This window comes from Haliotis rufescens, unplaced genomic scaffold (genome assembly GCF_023055435.1).
Source record: "Haliotis rufescens isolate VD_foot unplaced genomic scaffold, xgHalRufe1.0.p SCAF_6, whole genome shotgun sequence".
NCBI classification, from domain to species: Eukaryota; Metazoa; Mollusca; class Gastropoda; order Lepetellida; family Haliotidae; genus Haliotis; species Haliotis rufescens.
Window position 1 is genome coordinate 47,181,477 of NW_025964334.1, and position 20,267 is coordinate 47,201,743.

General features: G+C 40.3%; 1 protein-coding gene across 5 annotated transcripts in view; it reads right to left on the reverse strand.

Annotated features, from left to right (window-relative positions):
• Positions 1-376: 376 nt before the first annotated feature.
• Positions 377-20,267, reverse strand: part of LOC124142879 (rab11 family-interacting protein 1-like) — a 64,260-nt gene continuing 44,369 nt past the window's right edge. The window contains exons 4-13 of one of the 5 annotated variants that reach the window (XR_007218703.1): positions 20,010-20,112; positions 19,408-19,536; positions 14,809-14,966; positions 13,546-13,670; positions 11,076-11,207; positions 9,154-9,268; positions 7,577-8,260; positions 6,368-6,516; positions 831-5,828; positions 377-776 (exon numbers count right to left, since the gene is read on the reverse strand). Coding sequence is in view for 3 of the 5 variants with exons in the window: in XM_046511565.2 (XP_046367521.2) it covers positions 5,676-5,828; positions 6,368-6,516; positions 7,577-8,260; positions 9,154-9,268; positions 11,076-11,207; positions 13,546-13,670; positions 14,809-14,966; positions 19,408-19,536; positions 20,010-20,112 (1,748 nt within the window). In the remaining 2 variants the exon portion in view is untranslated. Of the gene's footprint in view, positions 5,829-6,367; positions 6,517-7,576; positions 8,261-9,153; positions 9,269-11,075; positions 11,208-13,545; positions 13,671-14,808; positions 14,967-18,797; positions 18,880-19,407; positions 19,537-20,009; positions 20,113-20,267 lie in introns of those variants that run through there. The other 4 variants (XR_007218704.1, XM_046511565.2, XM_046511567.2 and 1 more) reach the window with 4 other exon arrangements.

The window sequence follows — 20,267 nt, forward strand, 5'->3', positions numbered from 1 at the left end:
CTTTGGCGTGACGCTTTAACCACTAGGCTACCTGACCGCCTTTAACCTCATGATGACAGAGGTTAATACATATAATGTAGGGCTGGGACAGGTAATTCAGGTACTGTTATAGTCACATGATACATATTGTTTAATGACAATAACAATAAAACTCCAAGGTTACACTACAAGATGGTAATGTTCGCATTTCTTTCTGACTTTGCACGCATTCCTTTTATATGTTTCAATAAAGATAAAGCTTCAGTCATCTTCAGTGTATGCATGACCAGATTGTTTTATACGCATACCTAAATTGTTTTTGCCAGGGCTCCGGTAAAACAATTCCCAATTGGACATTTTGAGTCCAACTCTTGAGACCTACAGTGGGTACTCGGGTAGGGTAGGGTAGGGTAGGGTAGGGTAGGGTAGGGTAGGGTAGGGTAGGGTAGGGTAGGGTAAGAGGGGGTCGGGTCCCTGGGTAGTAAATTTGGACTTGCCTCAGCCCTAATATATAAGACTTAGCCCTAATATATATAAGAAATATCATTACTTGTTATTAATGAACATAAGAAACAGTAACCATGTTGAACACTGCATCATGGGTAGAAACACTGTCTTCAAGGACCCCTTAATATGAAACTGGAAGCTGACAATTTCCATCTTCACAAATAATAACACAACCATTAAAAGATAACTGCAGCTCTATTGATTGACCAGGTCTGTTGTGAAGCACTTGTGTAGACCTGCACTAATATATCACACATACAACGAAGAGGGCTGTGTCAACTTGTATGGACCTGCACTAATATATCACACATACAACGAAGAGGGCTGTGTCAACTTGTATGGACCTGCACTAATATATACAGAGAACGTGTCGTATAAACAAGTGATAGATTGCACAGAGGACGAATAAATAAGTAAAAGCAGAAACAAGTCAAAACATACAAATTAAAAAATCAGATCATTAAAAATCTCAAATGCATATGTTACACATCGAGCCTGTCCAAAATATACATTACTTACTGTATAAAGGTATACTTAACACTGGTTCTTAATGAAAAAGGATCATGGAATTTTCTCCAGCAAATATCTGTATATTATGCGTAGGTACCTCCATACGTATTGCTATAAATAGGACTAGCTTATCTCATACATTGGGATTAAGAACAGGAGCTTTTGAATACCAGTACGTAATAAGTGACTATTCCTTTACAATTGTAGAGAGTATGGACTACGAAATAAAGAACAAATTATCAAAACCGGTGTTCTATCTAAACATCTATATGGCACTCATTATGATGTTGTGAGATCAGATATTCCTTGTCTATCAAACTTATAAACATGGCAAGACTAATACACAGATATCAGTTGCTGTATCAACCTCACAGGAAATCACATTGTTTCACTCAAAAAATATCTATTCACATTGGACACCATGAATGAAAGAAAATCACACAGTTTTCACAAATGGGGTGATTTGAAACTGATGACTATTTACAACCAGTAAATGAAAAGGTAGTCTTGAGTATTTTCTATCTATATGGGTCAATAGTCCATGACCTTGACCTTGACCTTGACATTACAGCAACACAATACACAGACATTCAAATAGCTCACAGAAATATCTGACTTTGGTTTGTATGATGTTACTGGCTCTTGCCGAATGACCACAAAATATAAATCAAAAATAATATCTGTACATAAATCCACACAAAAAATGACAATTTGCAAAATAAATGTTCACGGAAGGCACACTTACATGTGGAATGTCAAAGTCCTGATTATGCATCATGATTGTTTACCAGATAAAAAAACATCTGTTGTTTTGGAAGGCACATTTTAGGTACTTCAACATATTCAGGAATACATACTCCAACTCTGGGTTATATCGTGGTGTGTCAACAAAGTTTGAGCGTAAACCTCAAACAGATGGTCTTGGCCATTTACAGCATTGGTGCAAGTGAGTATGGTTTTACGCCGCTTTTAACAATATTCCAGCAATATCACAGCCGGGGACACCAGAAATGAGCTTCATACATTGTACCCATGTCGGGAATCGAACCCGGGTCTTCGGCGTGATGAGTGAACGCTTTAACTAACAGGCTACCCGACCGTGTTAAGAAGCCAATAATCATAAACGAGGTGAATATAGGTCTGAAACCCCTGATCACAGGATTCTTGCACACCAAAGGGACATAACTCTGCACAGCAAATTGTAGGCCTTAAGATAGCTAGCCCTACCTGTGCCCCCTTCATCTGTAGAAGCTTCTAAACTATCTATGAATCAATCTCAGGGAGAATGTGAAATTATTACCCCAACAAACTACATCTTGGTAAAAAAATAAAAAAGACTTGCTTCACTCTTCCATAAAACCAAAACATGGCCTAATTTAGTCTATTTGACGTCAACATATATTGTTACCCTGGTCGTAATAAAACTACATGTCACAAAATATTTTTCTGTCTTGGCCAAAACATATAAAGCTCAGGCCGCTATGACAGAGCATCCCACCTCCAGCCATTACATCAGTCAATCCATACATTTAGCAACCACACCACAGTCCTATGGCAAAATGTGATTAGTTCTAGTGGCAGGTGTGAGGCTGCAACACTGTCTCTGTGGGGGTTCATCAGTAACTGTCAGATTACTTGTAGGCCTGTAAGTTGGACTATAACCCCTCTTTAATTCCATTGCCCTTTCAGCTAGGTTTCTAAGTTTCGACATACTGTGCACCACAGGTGTATTATTTGGTATGTGTTTTTCCCTTCCCTGATGTACAGACAACACACCCACATAACCAAGCTTTACTGTAGTTTTCCATCACCCGACATGCAGCAAGCTCCTGTGCTTTTCTCACCATCACCATTTGCCATGGAGTGTGGATATTCCTTACGAACAGTGAACAATTATCCAAAAGTTCATTTCATAACTGAGGCCTTCTTTTGCAGTTACTTGTTTTTCAGATTTGTTTCTTTCCAAAACCAATTTAATAATAATAAAATAAATAAATTTTGACCACAGGATCTGGCTTGTTTTCAATATGTAACTCTAATGTGCCAACCCCAGGTGCAATAGTAATATAAAGCTATTATGCTATCTTGCCACCCCCTTCCCCTAAAACACATACACACACAAAGAAAAAAGAATAAAAATGTAATCACACTACATTGCAGTGCCATAGCCAGCCTGGGGGGGGGGGGGGGGGGGGGGGGGCAGTTGCCCCCCTAGATTTTTTATAGAAAACAGTTTATTTGAATCAAGTTGGGGTAAAAAAAAGTTAACTACGGCCTTAGATTGTGCTTTTGGCCAAACAAAACAAACAGAATCATAAGACTTTGTATCGACCTAATTAAAAAAAAGTAATTAAAAAATGCAATTAAAAAGAAAGTGCTTGATGAATAAAATTCAATTCATATCCACATGTAATGTAAAATGCTGAATCATGAGTCTGAGGGTGAGACTGTAACACACTAGTTAGCACTGACCAACACACGACACTCAGGGCTGTAGAGGTCACAATGACCTCGGTCTTGTTGACAACACAAGACACTCAGGGCTGTAGAGGTCACAATGACCTCGGTCTTGTTGACAACACAGGACACTCAGGGCTGTAGAGGCCAAAATGACCTCAGTCTTGTTGACAACACAGGACACTCAGGGCTGTAGAGGCCACAATGACCTCGGTCTTGTTGACAACACACGACACTCAGGGCTGTAGAGGCCACAATGACCTCGGTCTTGTTGACAACACACGACACTCAGGGCTGTAGAGGCCACAATGACCTCGGTCTTGTTGACAACACACGACACTCAGGGCTGTAGAGGCCACAATGACCTAGGTCTTGTGGACAACACAGGACACCGTAAACATATACAAAAATATGTATCATGCATGATATATATAATGTCTGACTTAATGTGAGCATTGGCCTTCCTTCCTTACTGGGATGTGGTCGTTGAGAAAAAACACATAAAAACATAAAAAGTGATATTTGTTCTCTTGGAATGTTTATGAAAGTAAATCCCGAGATTGGGTTCACTTGTTCAGCACTGGTTTACAGCAGGTTACAGGATGTTCCCTGTACACGTACTTCGAAATAACGGGTCCTGACTGACTCATCCACTTGTCCCTTGGTTCATGGCTAGCTGATGAGCCAGTCGATATTCTTATTTGGTATTCAACAGATTAACTTAATTTTCCATCTATTTCTCTGGACACAGACAAACCAAAGATTGATATTAAAACAGAGGTCCTGATGTCAATCACCAGCAAATGTTTCTAGGGACAAATTTTTATCTGGAATCCACATAGGGTTCATTCGCAACACAAATGCGCCAGGACAAAATTGAGGGACACTTGTCATCACCCTAGTAGTAAACGTTAAAACATAGGGTCTCTTGGTTAAAACACCAGAGCAGCAAAGGATCTCAGGACACCCAACTTTTAAACAATCCTATCCTCATGTGGATGTGAGGGAGACTTCTAATGGAGCACTAACACATTGGTCATTATTATGACACCTTCTTTCTTTTTTTCAGGTAATGTGAATTTTTTTCTTGTAACGGAATGACTAATGACACATGAGCATCACTGACACAAAATACAGTTGGAGGTTAGTTTTCATGCCCTCTGTGTACATATGTTCTGAATAGTCAGTGATGAGACATCTTCCTGAAGCAAGGGCATTAACTGACTGTAATAGTCCAGTTTCCACCCTTGCTGAACTAGGCTGGAATTCTGGAGTTACAGTTTGGTTGGACTAACGGGTCAATGCATAGACCAATCAAAATTTCGAAATTAACTAGACATCCGGTTCGTGAACAACATGGATTTCAACATGCAGATTTTGGTCGACTGCAGGATTTGCAAAGCATGTTTACTGAGTGCTGGGAGATGACAGATATTTTGCAAATCAATTCATGTTTTTAATCTTAAACTTCGTACGGTAAGCCTCTTTTTTTCACAATATAGACCTTGATTATCCAACAGATTGCCTGGACAGGGTGCCACCATTTTGTTTGATACAATGCAAGTGATGGAATCTGATTGGTCAATAGGAGGGACACAGAAGTGACAAAACTTGTAATAGCCACTGGTGGCACTATGATTGAGCCTGGAATTTCCAGCCAAGTTCGGCAAGGGTGGAAACTGGACTTTTATAGTCAGTTAAGGCACTAGTCTCGGGAAGATGGTGATGAAAATACATACACCCAAACAGGGTAGATGAATTGCAATACATTTTTCACGACACTATATGTGTTACAATGCACCATTTAGGAGTACCCATGACAATAACATTCTTATTTTGACGTAACAGAATAAAGGTAACCTGGCAACGTTTTACAGGTAACTGGAACAATTTATGAAATTGTTTGCACCAATACAGAGTTAAGCAAATTGTGTATCATATAGTAGACATTAATATCGCAGAGCACCGGTTCATCATGGAACTGTTTTCACCTTGGTGTTCCACATCTCAGATTATACCATAACTCATTGGCTGATGCATCAATCCTTTTTGATATTTTAAAAAAGTCTTACATAAAATTTATATCCCGTAAACTGTATTAGTGTCTTCACATTCACAACAAACTCTGTGTCAAAACACAGATATTCTTCTTCCCATATTACTATGTTCATGATATCGTATGGTAGAGCAGTGTTAGTTTGATATGGCAGTTAGCATGGCAGTTAACGTCGGGGTGGGCGTGCTCGGTGTAACAGTCGTGGCTGGGTCTCCATCACACGGACAAGAAGGTCATCGATGTAGTTCTCAAGGTCACCGATGTAGCGATCTTTACGAATCATCTGTGCTTTGTTCTGGATGACTATATGGACAAGTTCCTGAAACAAGGGAGACAATGCACAAGGGAGGTTATTCAGTTTGCTTGAACATAGTCAGTTCTAGTCTATGGCAGTCTAACATCAGCACCAATTACCACATGGTTGTTTATTTGTGTGTTTGTTTGTTGTTTAATGATGCACTCAAGTTATATTCCTGCTATATATCGGTGGTCTGTAAATAATTAAATAATAATCCTGAGACCTGACAAACCAGTGATTGATATTGTGAACAACGATCCACGCTGTTGGGGTACAAGGCGAACTTTGAACCAAGCCACCTAGTCTGACAACCCGATCCATTTGGTCGCCTCTTAGGACCAACAACTACATGTCATATATGACAAACAAACAAGTGACAAAAGAGATACATGTCAACCTTGTATGAACGACAAATGAGCCGACTTAAAAAAATGAGTGCGAGGGTGAATTTGGGTTTCAAGTGCAGGGGACGTGGGATTTTTGTCAAGAGAATATCTTTTTGTTAACTACAAAATCTAGCATCTTGTTTGTGAGAACATTTAAGAAAATGGCCAGCTTACGTCTTTGGTGAGGTTTCTGTACATGGCCATGAGGTCCTCGTGGGCGATGTTGGGGGTGTTGTGTTTGGTGGAGTCGCTCATGTCGGAGAAGCTGTCATCATACAGCCCCGGGGGCCGGAAGTCCAGGCCTTGCACTGTGTACCGCCGGCCTGCAGGACAGATACACAAACTTCACATGGGGACCAAGGTGATCTCACAGTGACAACAAACTCCATAAGCTTCATTATGTATGTTGGTTACTCGTAAGCAAAACTGTTGCTTGTTTGTTTTTCAACACCACACTCATCAATATTCTAGTTATACGACGACGGCAGACTGTAAATAATCACGTCTGGACCAGACAATCTACAGTGATCTACGCAACAGGGATACAATGACATGCATCAACCAAGTCACTGAGCCTGACCACCCGATGCCGTTAATCGCCTCTTATGACAAGCAGGGGTTGCTGAAGATCAATTCTAAATCCGGCTATTCACAGGGGACAAGCATGGGTTGCTGAAGACTGGATCCTGTAAGCAGTACACACTAACAAACTAACTGATGAAACCATGGTGGTCACATGAGTTGTCTGATCTTGAAAAGTACTTAGGATGAGGTGAACACGAACACACATGTGATTGATTGATTAGACTATTGTCTTTGTAACTACCAAAGATAGAGTTCAATCCTGGGTGTAAAACATTTGTTCTTCTCAGGCTATGACAAACATAAAAAGAATACCTATGACCAAAATCCTATTTCAAATTGACAAGATCACCAGGCTTTCAGGTTTTCACTTTTTTGTTATCAGTAGAAAATTATTCTAATAAACTCCTTAATAACCATGGCAATATAGCTATGGAAGTCAAGTTATTGAACGAAAGAAATGTTCAATGGCTTCTTAAAGGGCCTACATGTTGAGAATGCTTTCACAACCTTGATAACAATTAAATAACAACAACAACAACAACAACAACAACAGTAATAATAAAACAACAACACAGTTTGTGCTAATTTTATCCTTATTGAGTGAGTAATGTGTTTATTCCTTTCAGAAATATTTCTGCAAGTTTACCACTTTTCTGAAAACCCATGAGGGTTTGGTGAGAACAAACTTAGGAACAAAATCTGGGCAAACGTGGGATTCAAATGATCACAGGGTCCTAATGCATGGCCTTAGATGGCTGAGCCACTAACACCTCAATCTTGTCAATAATGTTTCCTCACCTTGTTTATTGAGTTTCCTGATCCTGTCTTTCTTGGACTTCTTTCTGAGGGCAACCTCCCCCTGACTATTCTCCCTCCTCAGAGACTGCACGGTTTTGGACAGGTCATCTCTGACCGACACAACTTTCCTGCTATTAGAGGGATGGTGCTGATCGTATTCCTGCCGTGTATGCCCATTAGGCATCCCTTCCGGGCGTGAATCTCTGTGACCATTTTCAGCAACCGAATCTCCAGTATTCCCTACACTAGGGCCCGAAGTTGTCTCCCCTGATTCCCCAGTCCCGTTCTGCATCACCCCCTGTTTCACTGGCACTTCACTCATACTCTCCACATCCGCATCGTTTTCCCGATTAAGGTCCCGGAGAAAAAGTCGCCGTGGTCTGGCTCGGGCCAAACCAGCATCGACCTCATCTGACGAGGACGACTCCTCAGGTTCAGTTCGTTCCTTAATACTCTCGTACAACGATCGTTCGCGTTTCTTGATGGCTTCCACGTACGAGGAGGTAGAACCCAGCTGTGTTCGAGGGGCAAGGGTACGCATGGGGCCATGCATTATTATGGCTGTATCGTCCTGGGACACTTGCTGTGGGTTGTACGGAGGTGGTGGGAGAGTGTAGTGGGAGAACTCCACACAGCTTCTTCTGTTTCCCGGCAAGTACAGAGCTGCCGGTGGGGTGTCTGTGGCTACAACAGTGTGAGTGAGTGAGTTTGGTTTGCTTTGAACAGTTAAAATAATTATATCACATGTCAGATCGATGTTGCTAGTTAGACCTTTACCTCTTTGGTGGAACTCACAAGCACAGGTAAGCTGACACACAAGAACCATAGTTTGGATGAATAATGGATTCGAACCCACAGCCACAGTCTGGCACACATAACCTGTCTAAGGGATGCAACTCTACACAGTCAACTACATCATGACTTGACTATTCATGCCTGCTGGATACAAACCGTTTTGTATTATTAATGATGTATGCTTTGTTTTCTTTGTTTGTTGTCTAACGCCACACTCAGCAATATTCCAGCTATATGACCGCAGTCTGTAAATAATCAAGTCTGGACCAGACAATCCAGTGATTGACATCATGAGCATCTATCTACACAATTGGGATACGATGATATTCTAGTCATATGACGGCGATCTCTAATTAAGTCTGGACCAGACAATCCAGTGATTTACATAATTGGGATCACTGACATGCATCAACCAAGTCAGCGAGCCTGACCACCTGATCCCGTTTGTTGCCTCTTATGACAAGCATAGTCGCTTTTTATGACAAGTATGGTTTGCTGAAGACCTGTTCTACCCTGGAATCTTCACGGGAAGATGTATGTACACATGCATTTTATATATATGGTATACGCATGTTATACAGTATATGCATATTTGGAAAATGTATATGGGTTTTACACAGCATATGATATACATTACATTTCATCTGTATGATGTACCGGTATGCATAATGAAGGGTATATGCCTTGTATATGCAATACATATGCAGTTCAAAACAACCTAAGCATCATATATGCTATACATGTACATACATGACTAACACATGACATGATAATTGCCTCACCCTGTACAAAATCCTGGGAGTGGGTGTGGTTGTTGTTGATGTTGCGGCTGCCACGGTCCAAGGACATGGATTTGATGTAGGCTGCCGACATGCTGTAGCTCCGAGACAGCGACTCCTGTACACAGATATCATCATCATCATCATCATCATCATCAACGTATACATATATAATTGCAACATTTACATGACCCTTGCTTCAAGGCAGCAAATATTTTGTAGACTACATAAATAAATGCATGTGAATTATTGTTGTTTTACGCTGTGGTCAACAATATTCCAGTTATATCACAACATCCTGTAAATTATCTGTGAATGATCCAGTAATGAGCAAAAACGGACATCATCAGGGAATTGAGGACATACAACCATCCTGGTTTGTTTGTTTGTTTGTTTAACGCCACTCAGCAACATTACAGTTAATATGATGGCAGCCTGTAAATAATCGAGCCCGGACCAGACAATCCAGTGATGGATATTGTGAACAACAATCCGCACGGTCGGGTACGAAGACAAACTATCAACCAAGTCACCGAGTCTGGCCACCCAATCAATTTAGTCACCTCTTCGACCAGCACAGGTTTCAGGGGACTTATTCTAATAAGGAATCCCCACAGGGTCAACCAGCCTTGTAACACACGGCGACCAGCTGACCCCCACTGACCAGCTCATGACAATATGGAGTGCTAGGGAGTACACACAAGATCTGGAATACTACAACATAACCACCACAGAGATGACAACATTCAAAATGGCCGTGCACAGAGAGAGAGAGTGAAGCACACATAAAATCTTCTCTATAAACTAACATCCACACAATAAATCTGATATCTAGAGAGGATCATGCCTTCAAAAACTGCAAAATAAATCATGAAAAAAATGTTATTACCAATCACCAACAAATACATTCATAATTGTTTTCCCCGTTTCATGCTATTAGTGTCCCCATCCATATTGGTTAGGATAGGATAACAACTGCACATGAAAACATAAGGCTAAATACATAGGTGAGATATACAATACATGCACATGTTACTCATGCAGAATATAGAGAGAAGAGAGTTTAGACCTGCATGAAATCATACACACAATGCTGAAGTGAATGGTTGTAGAAACACAGAACAATTTTCAGACTCTTATCATTGTCTCCTAATTCTATAAAGCAAGTGAATGTTGACTTACCCTGCAGTCAGTGGCAAGGAAATCATTGAGCCTGGACCAGGCAAACCAGTGGTTGATAGCATGAGCATGTGTTCAGATTGCTGTGCTAGCATGACATACAATCTGCCAAGCCACATACTGTAACCAGCTGATCTTTACTGATCAGCACCACAACAAGCATGGCGCAACAAAGGATTGATTTACTTCAGTGATTTTCCAAAAATGTCCTGACCAAAAGAGTTGGCCAAATTAAATTTCCAAGTTTTCAAATCCAAATCAGAACTATGAAGTAATAATATCATATATCTTCCAAAAAGACAATATATGGTCTACCTTTAATATATCACTATATTATTTTGGGTCAGCCTTCCACTTATGAAGTGGGACATGGGTGGCCCAATTGGCGCCGCAATTCACTATGCGGAGTTATTTCCCTTGTGCACAACAGAACGCTATGACCATGGGTACGAATCCGGGTTCTCCCTGATTATGTTTCTAGGTTTGTTAGCACCATACCCGTGCTTGTGGGTTTCACCGAAGTGGTTATAGTGTCTGAGACCTGCATCATTTTGGGCTTTCCTCCCACATTAAGCTGACACGCCATGATATAACTTGAACACAAATCACTCACTTATAGAAGTACAACACTGATAATGACATCAAAAAACAGAAAACCCTGAACACATGCCACCCGCCACCACATTAAACCAAGTACTGCAAGGGCTGAAACAGCATCCAAGAATGTTAATTATGCATATACCAACCCCGGACTGATCGTTAGGTGTCCAGCTAGATCGCTCGACATCGAGCGCTGGGAAATTATTGCTGGGTGATTGTCCGACATGGCGAAGGTTAGGGTGCGAGCTAGACGTCCGACGCAGGTACGCAGAGTTGGCCTAGACAGTGGTCACATGTATAGAGTGAGTGAGGGATACCTAGAGCATGATGGTGGTTATCATGGTAACATACACATGTCCAGAAAATAACAGGATGTTAACAGATGTATACTAAATAGTTTTTTAATTGTAAGGAGTAAATGTTTTGTTGTTGTTCCTATAAGATAATTGATCCATTTTTACATTTTTTATTTTATCCTTTATCATTTATCAGCAACTAAATCAAAACATACTATTCGTATGTAACAAATGTTATATTTGGTATAACACTTACAGATTCTCATACATTTTTTTGGGTTGAGTCAGAGTGAGGCATTGTGTATTCATAATATTCAGAGGTACTATTATCAAAATTGTCATTGGCAGCCATAATTGGTTGATTATATATAATAGTCTGTTTAAAATTTCTAATTCTGTCTCAAATCATCAGTGTTATTTTCTGGACCATATCTCACATTTACATGCCATACTGATATCACCATCACAAAGACGCAGATAGACATTTATGATGAAGGGGAGGTAATTATGAATTTTCTGCCCTTTGTCATAGCTATTGTCAGTCCAAATACTTCTCACAGTTACTGTACACACAGGAAAAGATCTTTCCTTAACTGAATTTAAACATCTGGTATAGTGTATGGCTGTGCAAAAGTGAGAATGTAAACATATTAGTACATTTTAAAGGATGATATAATGTTGTAAATATACAATTACTACACTATGTGCCACAAAGTCAACAAGCCATGAAATCCACAGTTTTCTGTTATTTCAGTGTAGCATCATCTTCCTGAGGCAAGGGAGTTAACTGACTGTAAAAGTACAGTTTCCACCCTTGCCGAATTAGGATGGAATTCTGGAGTTACATTTTGGCTGGACTAACGAGTCTATGTATAATCCAATCAAAATCAAGTAACGAACTAGACAACTTTGGGAAGATGGTGTAGCATCAGCAGCGCTCACATCTCTAGCTGACACTAGAACCATGGTAACATTGGGTAATAAATTAGTTGGCAACACATAATGTTGATTATCACATATTCCTTCTAAAGATGTAGTTGTTTTTGAGAGGTAGATTCATGAATGCACAGTCACAAATAAGATAAAGCCATCATGATAGCTGGAATATTGCTTATGAGGCAATAAACAAGAAACAAATAAATAGAAGATAAAAAAGGAAACGTTTTAGTGTTTGTTGACTTGTTTCTCACCGCTGTCAGCAATATTCCAGCTACATTCACGCTGTCACCGAGTTTCACCCGTCCATTAGGTCACCTCTTGTGACTAACATACATTACTAGGGACTAACCCAGAATCCCCACAGATTAAGAAGGGAATGGTTCTTGCTATAAATGTGGCTTTATGTATTTCTATACTATTTCCATCAAGGAATGATACACATTTCCAAAAGTGTTAAAATGATCTTCATGATAACTTTAGTACAAGAATAAAATCATGAGATTTCGCCATGTATCACGGAACACAGAGAGTTGTGGGCTTTCATGGCCAGTTGGTAATATTTGGCAGACAACTGTTCATGTCACTTGTTAACTGATCATAATCATAACAGATTTAATGTACATTAAACTATTTGTGGTCAATTAATCATTCATAAATAGAATCAAGCATTCTTTAAATTAATTAAAACATGACAATTACATTATGATTTACTGAATTAAAATGACAAAATATATTTATTATGACATACATTTATGAAAGTAGTCATGAAGGTATTGCAACATTAGATATAGGTCAAAAGTACATGAATATGACAGAGAAAGACAGGTACTGTAGACAGCCACCATGTGTGTAGACTACTTATGATATACGGTATGCACAGAAACAATTGAACATGAAGCATTGCTCAGTATATTGTTTGTAATACTTTCACGTTTCCAATAACAAATTGTTTTCTTCCATCATGTCATACTGCCAAAAGGCAGTTATTAAGAAATGTAATTACTGTAACCACTGCTTAAAGAAATGACCTTGATTTGGTCAACAAAAATTCCAAAACTACAAAATTCCAAAATGTTTGAGACACCGGTTTTCTGTTGAAAGAAAACAAACATTCCCAATATTAATTTCCCATCCATATACTGCAGTAATGCCATGAGACAAGCATTTCTGTGCATATGTAGAGCATACCTGTTTGTACAAAATGCATCAAGGAAATAACAAATGCAACATTTTCTGCAACAAATGTTACGGAATACAGCAGTCTTAATTGTTGCATGCAGATTATTATTTTAGTCAACTGACACTATATTGTTATTAGTTTAGTCAAGTGTCAATTGATTAAGTCGTTGTGATGCAATAATTGCTAAGTAAGACCTTTCACCTCCTTATTTTCCTCAAAAAGGGGATCGGTTCCTGGTCGCCATTGACGACGATCAGATTTGCTTCCTTCTGGGTCTTTTCTGTTTTCTCGAAAAGATCTGCTTCTTGACAGACCTAACTTGTCACCTGAAATATCATCATCATCATCATCATCATTTCAATCATCATCATCAGTGTTTGAAGCATCATTAACCGTAATATTGTTCTTAAAAGAGCCAATTCCAATCTCAGTGAAAAATGTCATTTAAATGCTAATGAGAATAAATGTTTTGGGTCTAGAATTGGGTCATTTTTAGGTTCCTGAGACGTCACAGTATTAAGAATGATTGTATTCCATGCAAGAGGTCGTCATATAGTGTCAAATGTTCAGGCATGTGTAGGTGAAGTTTTATCAAAGTATGTACACTTTCTTTCATCGAAAGAGATCGAAACGAAAACCTGAAGCTGTTTCATGGAGGCCACCATCTTGGTTTAAGTGGATTTTTGGATTTGCAATTGAATCCTTATTAAAAAAATCACGTTCAATGAAACGATGTACACTTACCTAGGGTATGTGATTAAGAAAGATATTGGTATATATGTTTTAAAAATCTCTTATGATTTGTAACCAAATGGACTTTTCTGTGCCCCTTGACTTTAGACTTAAGAGACATTGTGAGAACAACTAATTATAAACTATGAACAAATGAGGAGTCACAGTGTCTCCAGCTGTCTGTGGTTGTCTGATGTTTCATCTCGTATTGGAGGATGACTGCATGCAAAGAGTAATTTCAAAAACTGAAAAGCTGGAAATGCATCTTCCTCAAAACATGTGTTATAGGGCTGGGGCGAGTCCGAACTTACTACCCGGGTACCCAGCCCCCTAATACCCGACCCTACCCAGGTACCTGCTGTAGGTCTCAAGAGATAGGTACAAATGTCCGATTAGGATTTTTTTTACCATAGCACTGGCAAAACGTATCTAGATACATGTATTAAACAATCTGGTCATGCATACACTAAAGCTGACTCAAGTTATGTATTTATTCAAAGATATGAAAAGTCAGAAGGAATGCGAACATTTGTGACTTGTAGTGTAACCATAGAGTTCTAGATGCTTTTTGTCATTAAACAATATATCACATGACAAACCACGGGTCTGGGTAGTCCTGTGGGTACCCGGGTCCTACTCAGTACCCACCCGACCCGAGTACCCGAGATACCCGTCCCAGCCCTATTGTGTAAGCACTATCCAGGGGTCCGTATTAACCACAAAGTCTCTCACCCACGGCATTGGCCAGGTTCCGTATTGAAGACGACCGTTTCTTAAGTCCTGGTCCCGTGGTCGTCCGACTCTCCACGTGAAAGGTCAGCTTGACCTCTAGTTCCCCTCGCAACTTGTTGTCCTGACCCTTAGATGGCTTGTTCTTCAACGTCACCCATCTGCAGGACACAATAAACATTGGTTCAGTATTTAATCAAAACATAACATTCATTTACTAAAGACTATGCACATAAACCAGTCATCACACAAAAGGGCATTTCCAACACAGGTATCAGCTAAATATAGAGTCATCACAAAAGCCTGTCACAATGATCAGAGAGCCAGGAGAAAGGACTGTGTTGCTGAACATTATATATACTACTCAACTGTGGATGGGGATGAATAGATATGTCATTCTATTTATATATACCGATGACATATGACAAACAGTTTTGTGTATTATGGAAAGATAAAAATGTCTTTATCAAAAGTGGACATAGACAAATCCGAAATTTGAAAAGGAGGGGGTGCACTTAGCCTGGTAATACCCGAGTCACAGAGTGAGGTGAGGTGAAATGGGGTTTAACGTCACGTCCAAGATTATTTCACTTTTGTAGCGACGTGCATGTACGTGTGTGTGTGGCTGCTTGTACTAGACGGGACTGATGCCGATTCATAGTGCTAGCCCACTGAGATACCATGCAGCAGTTTAACAAGAATACCACACTCAGACACAGTATACTGACTCCGAGCTGACCAGTCCTTGTTTAAGTCCCTTAAAGCCGAGCGCCAGACAGAAGTGACTTGTCCAGGGCGCAGTTCACATGTGACTTGTCACCACCACATCAATATGGCTGCAGTAGTAGATTCGGTCATATTTCTGTGAGTAATTTCTCGGATCATTCATGCAAAGTGTCCTTTTCCTAGGCCTGAGTGAGTGAGTGAGTGAGTGAGTGAGTGAGTGAGTGAGTGAGTGAGTGAGTGAGTGTGAGTGAGTGAGTGAGTGAGTGAGTGAGTGAGTGAGTGAGTGAGTGAGTGAGTGAGCGAGCGAGCTGGATTTAATACTACTTTTAACAGTATTGCAGTTATATCGTGGCGTGTCAGCTTAATGTGGGAGGAAAGCCTGAAGTGATGCAGGTCTCAGACGTTTTCCACTTTGGTGAAAATCATGAGCATGGGCATGGTGCAGACAACCGAGAAACATAACTGGGGTGAACCGGGATTCAAACCAACGATCAAAGGTTTATTGCATGCCCAAGGGACGCAACTCTGCATAGCGAATTGCGGCCCCTCTGACAACTGTGCCCCACCTAACAGATGAACTTACGGAAGACTAGGTATCGTAACAAAGCTCACTACAACTTTAATTCATGTCCGCTTAGAGGACACTTTTCAGTGCAAGTCTGACCTTGAACGTTTCAGATCCCATAAACTGCTTTAAACAACCAGCTCGAAACAAAGGCACGATACAAACCTCATTCAAATTTTAGCATATCAATTATACTCTTTGTTAACAACTTTTAGTTCTGACATATATTTCCCATTAAAACAACACGAGAATGTTGACAAGCACTCCGCATAAAAGCTATCAATTACGCCACTAATTAGGCTATTCTGGTATTGAAGTTCTACAATTACTTCAAAAGACAGAAAAAGTTCTTATCAATAATTCATAGATGGTCTTGTTTTAAGAATCCTATCAGGAAGATTAATCATCCAATTGCCTCCCATTCAAGTCTTTCAGCTGGTGATGAATTAATTATATGTTGTAAAGACAACACTTGTTTTTCAGACCAGATTGGCCGATTTATTATTAAAGTGTTTCTTCTCTCGTTTATTTGTTGTTTAACACATCAACGTCTCAGCAATATTCCAGCTATTTGATGGTCGCTTGTAAATAATCAAGTCTAGACCAGAAAAATCAATGTTAAGTCTTTGAAAGGCATTTAGAAGTGATACACATAAGGAAGAGAATTTATGGAGTCAACTTCTTTATCATGAGGAACACAATGTATCGGAGTATATACTTACTTCTTCATCAGTTTTTAGGGCACCATGACACATATCAACACAGTCACCGAGTCTGACCACACGATCCATTAAGTGACTTCCTACAACCAGCATAGATTGCTCGGGACCAATTCTTATCCAGAATCCCCAAAGGGAGATTATTGAGATAGTGACATTACTTATACAAAGGGTATTGATAACATCAGCACTTTACAGTAATGATACATTTAGACATTCACTTGACAAGTGCTGCATGTACTTAATAGTTAATGTGTGCAACAACTAGTGCTGCCTCTCAGGGGAGATGGGAGACTACAGCCCTTTAGAACACACCTGCACAGAGTTTAGTCACGAACAACTGGTCAAAATAACTTGGGGAGAAATGATTCAACAATAGTTTTGTGACAATGCAATACACGATACATTTTTTCTGTATCGATACAAGATACACTTGCTGAAATAAATTATATACTAACTGTTTGTCAGTCAAATATATATGCCGTAATTAGCATTTCAAGTTTACTGTTAAAAATAGCCCCTACGAACATGTGTCTACAGTTAGCTTTTCCTTTTGAACCTGCTCTGAAATATTTATTCCAGCAATATCATGGCAGCGGACACCAGAAATGGGCTTCACACATTGTACCCATGTTGGTAAACAGACCCGGGTCTTCAGCGTGATAAGCAAATGCTGTAACCACAAGGCTACCCGACCGCCCCTTCGGACAGATTGACATACACCAATCGTAAAGACTATTGCCTTACGGTATCTCCAAGAATAGTAATCATTTGAGTGAAAGTATTAGAAAATAACCTACATGCAATGAAGTAAGACGGATTATCTGTTCAAAGTGAAATGATCATGTAAGTTCCAATCCTTGGACTTTTATTCCATACTTCTGATTTGCAAGTATGTTATTTTTTTATTACCCATAGGGTTAGACATAACCGAGTTCATAAAAATCGAATGTGCACTAGTGCATTAATATCACTTCTTGAGCACCAGGTTAGTTTTCCATCATTCGGACGGCATTGTTGACGACATTTGAATGTTATTGTGGCGTAAGGTCGGAATGACTTCACGCTAGAAACAATGTCATAGCTGATGACTGTGTTTTTCTGGGACAGTGGTGGTTATCAGTGCATCAGAGCTGATGCCTTCATTTCAGACGTCACATAAAATCGTCAGGACATCATGAACAATGGACAATGTCATCTTCAATTATTTGACATCACATTGCTATGTGTCTCTTCACAAACAATAAAAAAATGGACCAGCTGTGACAATGTTCAGTGAGAATTACTGAAAATAATTTCACCATCCGTGCCTCTAGGGGTAATATTCTCTCATATAATATTTGGCAAGGTCTGCGATGTAAGCCACAAATTGGAGGACAAATCTCAGACCTGCAATTTACCCCGGATGACACCAAGACTAATGACATGTAAATGGACTCAATTGGACCTCATTGCCTAAGGTCATTTACAAATCATCACCGTCACTAATTTGTGGAGATGTGGGATAGATATATCTATAGCTAATAGTACCTAGAATCAATAATATGATAGTTCTAATATGAATATCACCAGTGACCCTTTCATTGTCACCCCAGGGCGTTATCTAGGATTCTCTACTAAGTGCCCTAAGCTTGGCAGGCAATTTGGGATTTTTTTTATTTCGTTCAAGATCGGAAAGTTTTTATGTTCTTATTTTCCTATTTTCAGAGGTATCTTAACATTGCATTGTAACATTGCATTCAATACAAGTATGCAAAATGTAGCTTCGTCCTCTATCATGGTCATATATGTGGAATACAAGCCACCTCCACGAAGCCATCACACTAGATCTAACTATGTTATATGACATGAGAAGTTCTTCATTCCCATTTGGGAATTTATTCTGACAATTGGGGCTGAATATCGGTCTCTGAATAATTCTAGATAAATACTTGCCTCCACAAAATATGGAATGTGCCCTCCCTAAAGTGACCCCTACTTACAGACTCTTGGGCCTCTCTCCAACCTTGTGGTCCCACATGGGGATGGAGGCGTATCACAGGAAGTCATCAGACAGAACCCCTCTATCGTATATGCCCTTCCCCCAATAGTGACCCCTACTTACTGACTCTGGGGCCTCTCTCCCACCTTGTGGTCCCACAAAGGGATGGAGGCGTACCCCAGGAAGTCATCAGACAGATCCCCTCTATCGTATATGCCCCTCCCCCAATAGTGGCCCCTATACTTACTGACTCTTGGGCCTCTCTCCGACCTTGTGGTCCCACATGGGGATGGAGGCGTACCCCAGGAAGTCATCAGACGACCCCTCCATCGTATATGCCCCTCCCCCAATAGTGACCCCTACTTACTGACTCTTGGGCCTCTCTCCGACCTTGTGGTCCCACATGGGGATGGAGGCGTATCCCAGGAGGTCATCAGACACATCCCCTCCATCGTATATGCCCCTCCCCCAATAGTGACCCCTACTTACTGACTCTTGGGCCTCTCTCCGACCTTGTGGTCCCACATGGGGATGGAGGCGTACCCCAGGAAGTCATCAGACAGATCCCCTCCATCGTATATGCCCCTCCCCCAATAGTGACCCCTACTTACTGACTCTTGGGCCTCTCTCCGACCTTGTGGTCCCACATGGGGATGGAGGCGTACCCCAGGAAGTCATCAGACAGGACCCCTCGGTGGTAGATGTTCACCTCAATCTCAGAGTGCATGTGCGGGATGGGACTGCCAGATGAAAGCAATACATGTACATGTTTACATCCAATACTGGCCTCACCTCCTCCTGCATCGTTAACTGTACAGTCAGTTACAATTTGGATTTGATTCACAGATATTCTGGACCAAACAGACAAGATGCAGGTGGATACAAATCAATTAGCTTAAAAAACATTGATGGAAATTATAAACAATGGAACAATGAATACTTTTTTGAAAATGCCCAATAATTTTTATGGGTTTGTATATTTTCATGAGTGAGTGAGTGAGTATGGTTTTACGCCGCTTTTAGCAATATTCCGCAATATCACGGCAGGGGACACCAGAAATGGGCTTCACACATTGTACCCATGTTGGGAATCGAACCCGGGTCTTCGGCGTGACGAGCGAACGCTTTAACCACTAGGCTACCCGACCGCCCCATATTTTTATGAAATAAGTTCTGGAATTAGAGAGAAGCAAAACGTAACAGTCTGACTTACAGATCACATTCCTCGAACCACTCTGGGTTGTGAGCGTTCTTGATGGTGGATGTCTGATACTTCTCCTTTCCCAGCTGTATGGTGACAAACACATCATTGTTACCTGTAACAAACAAACACATTGTTACCTGTAACTAACACATCATTGTTACCTGTAACTAACAAAACCATTGTCATCTGTAACTAACAAGATTCCATTATCTCTACAGACAACAAGTCAAGGTGACCTGTAACAGACACACACATCGTTACCTTTAA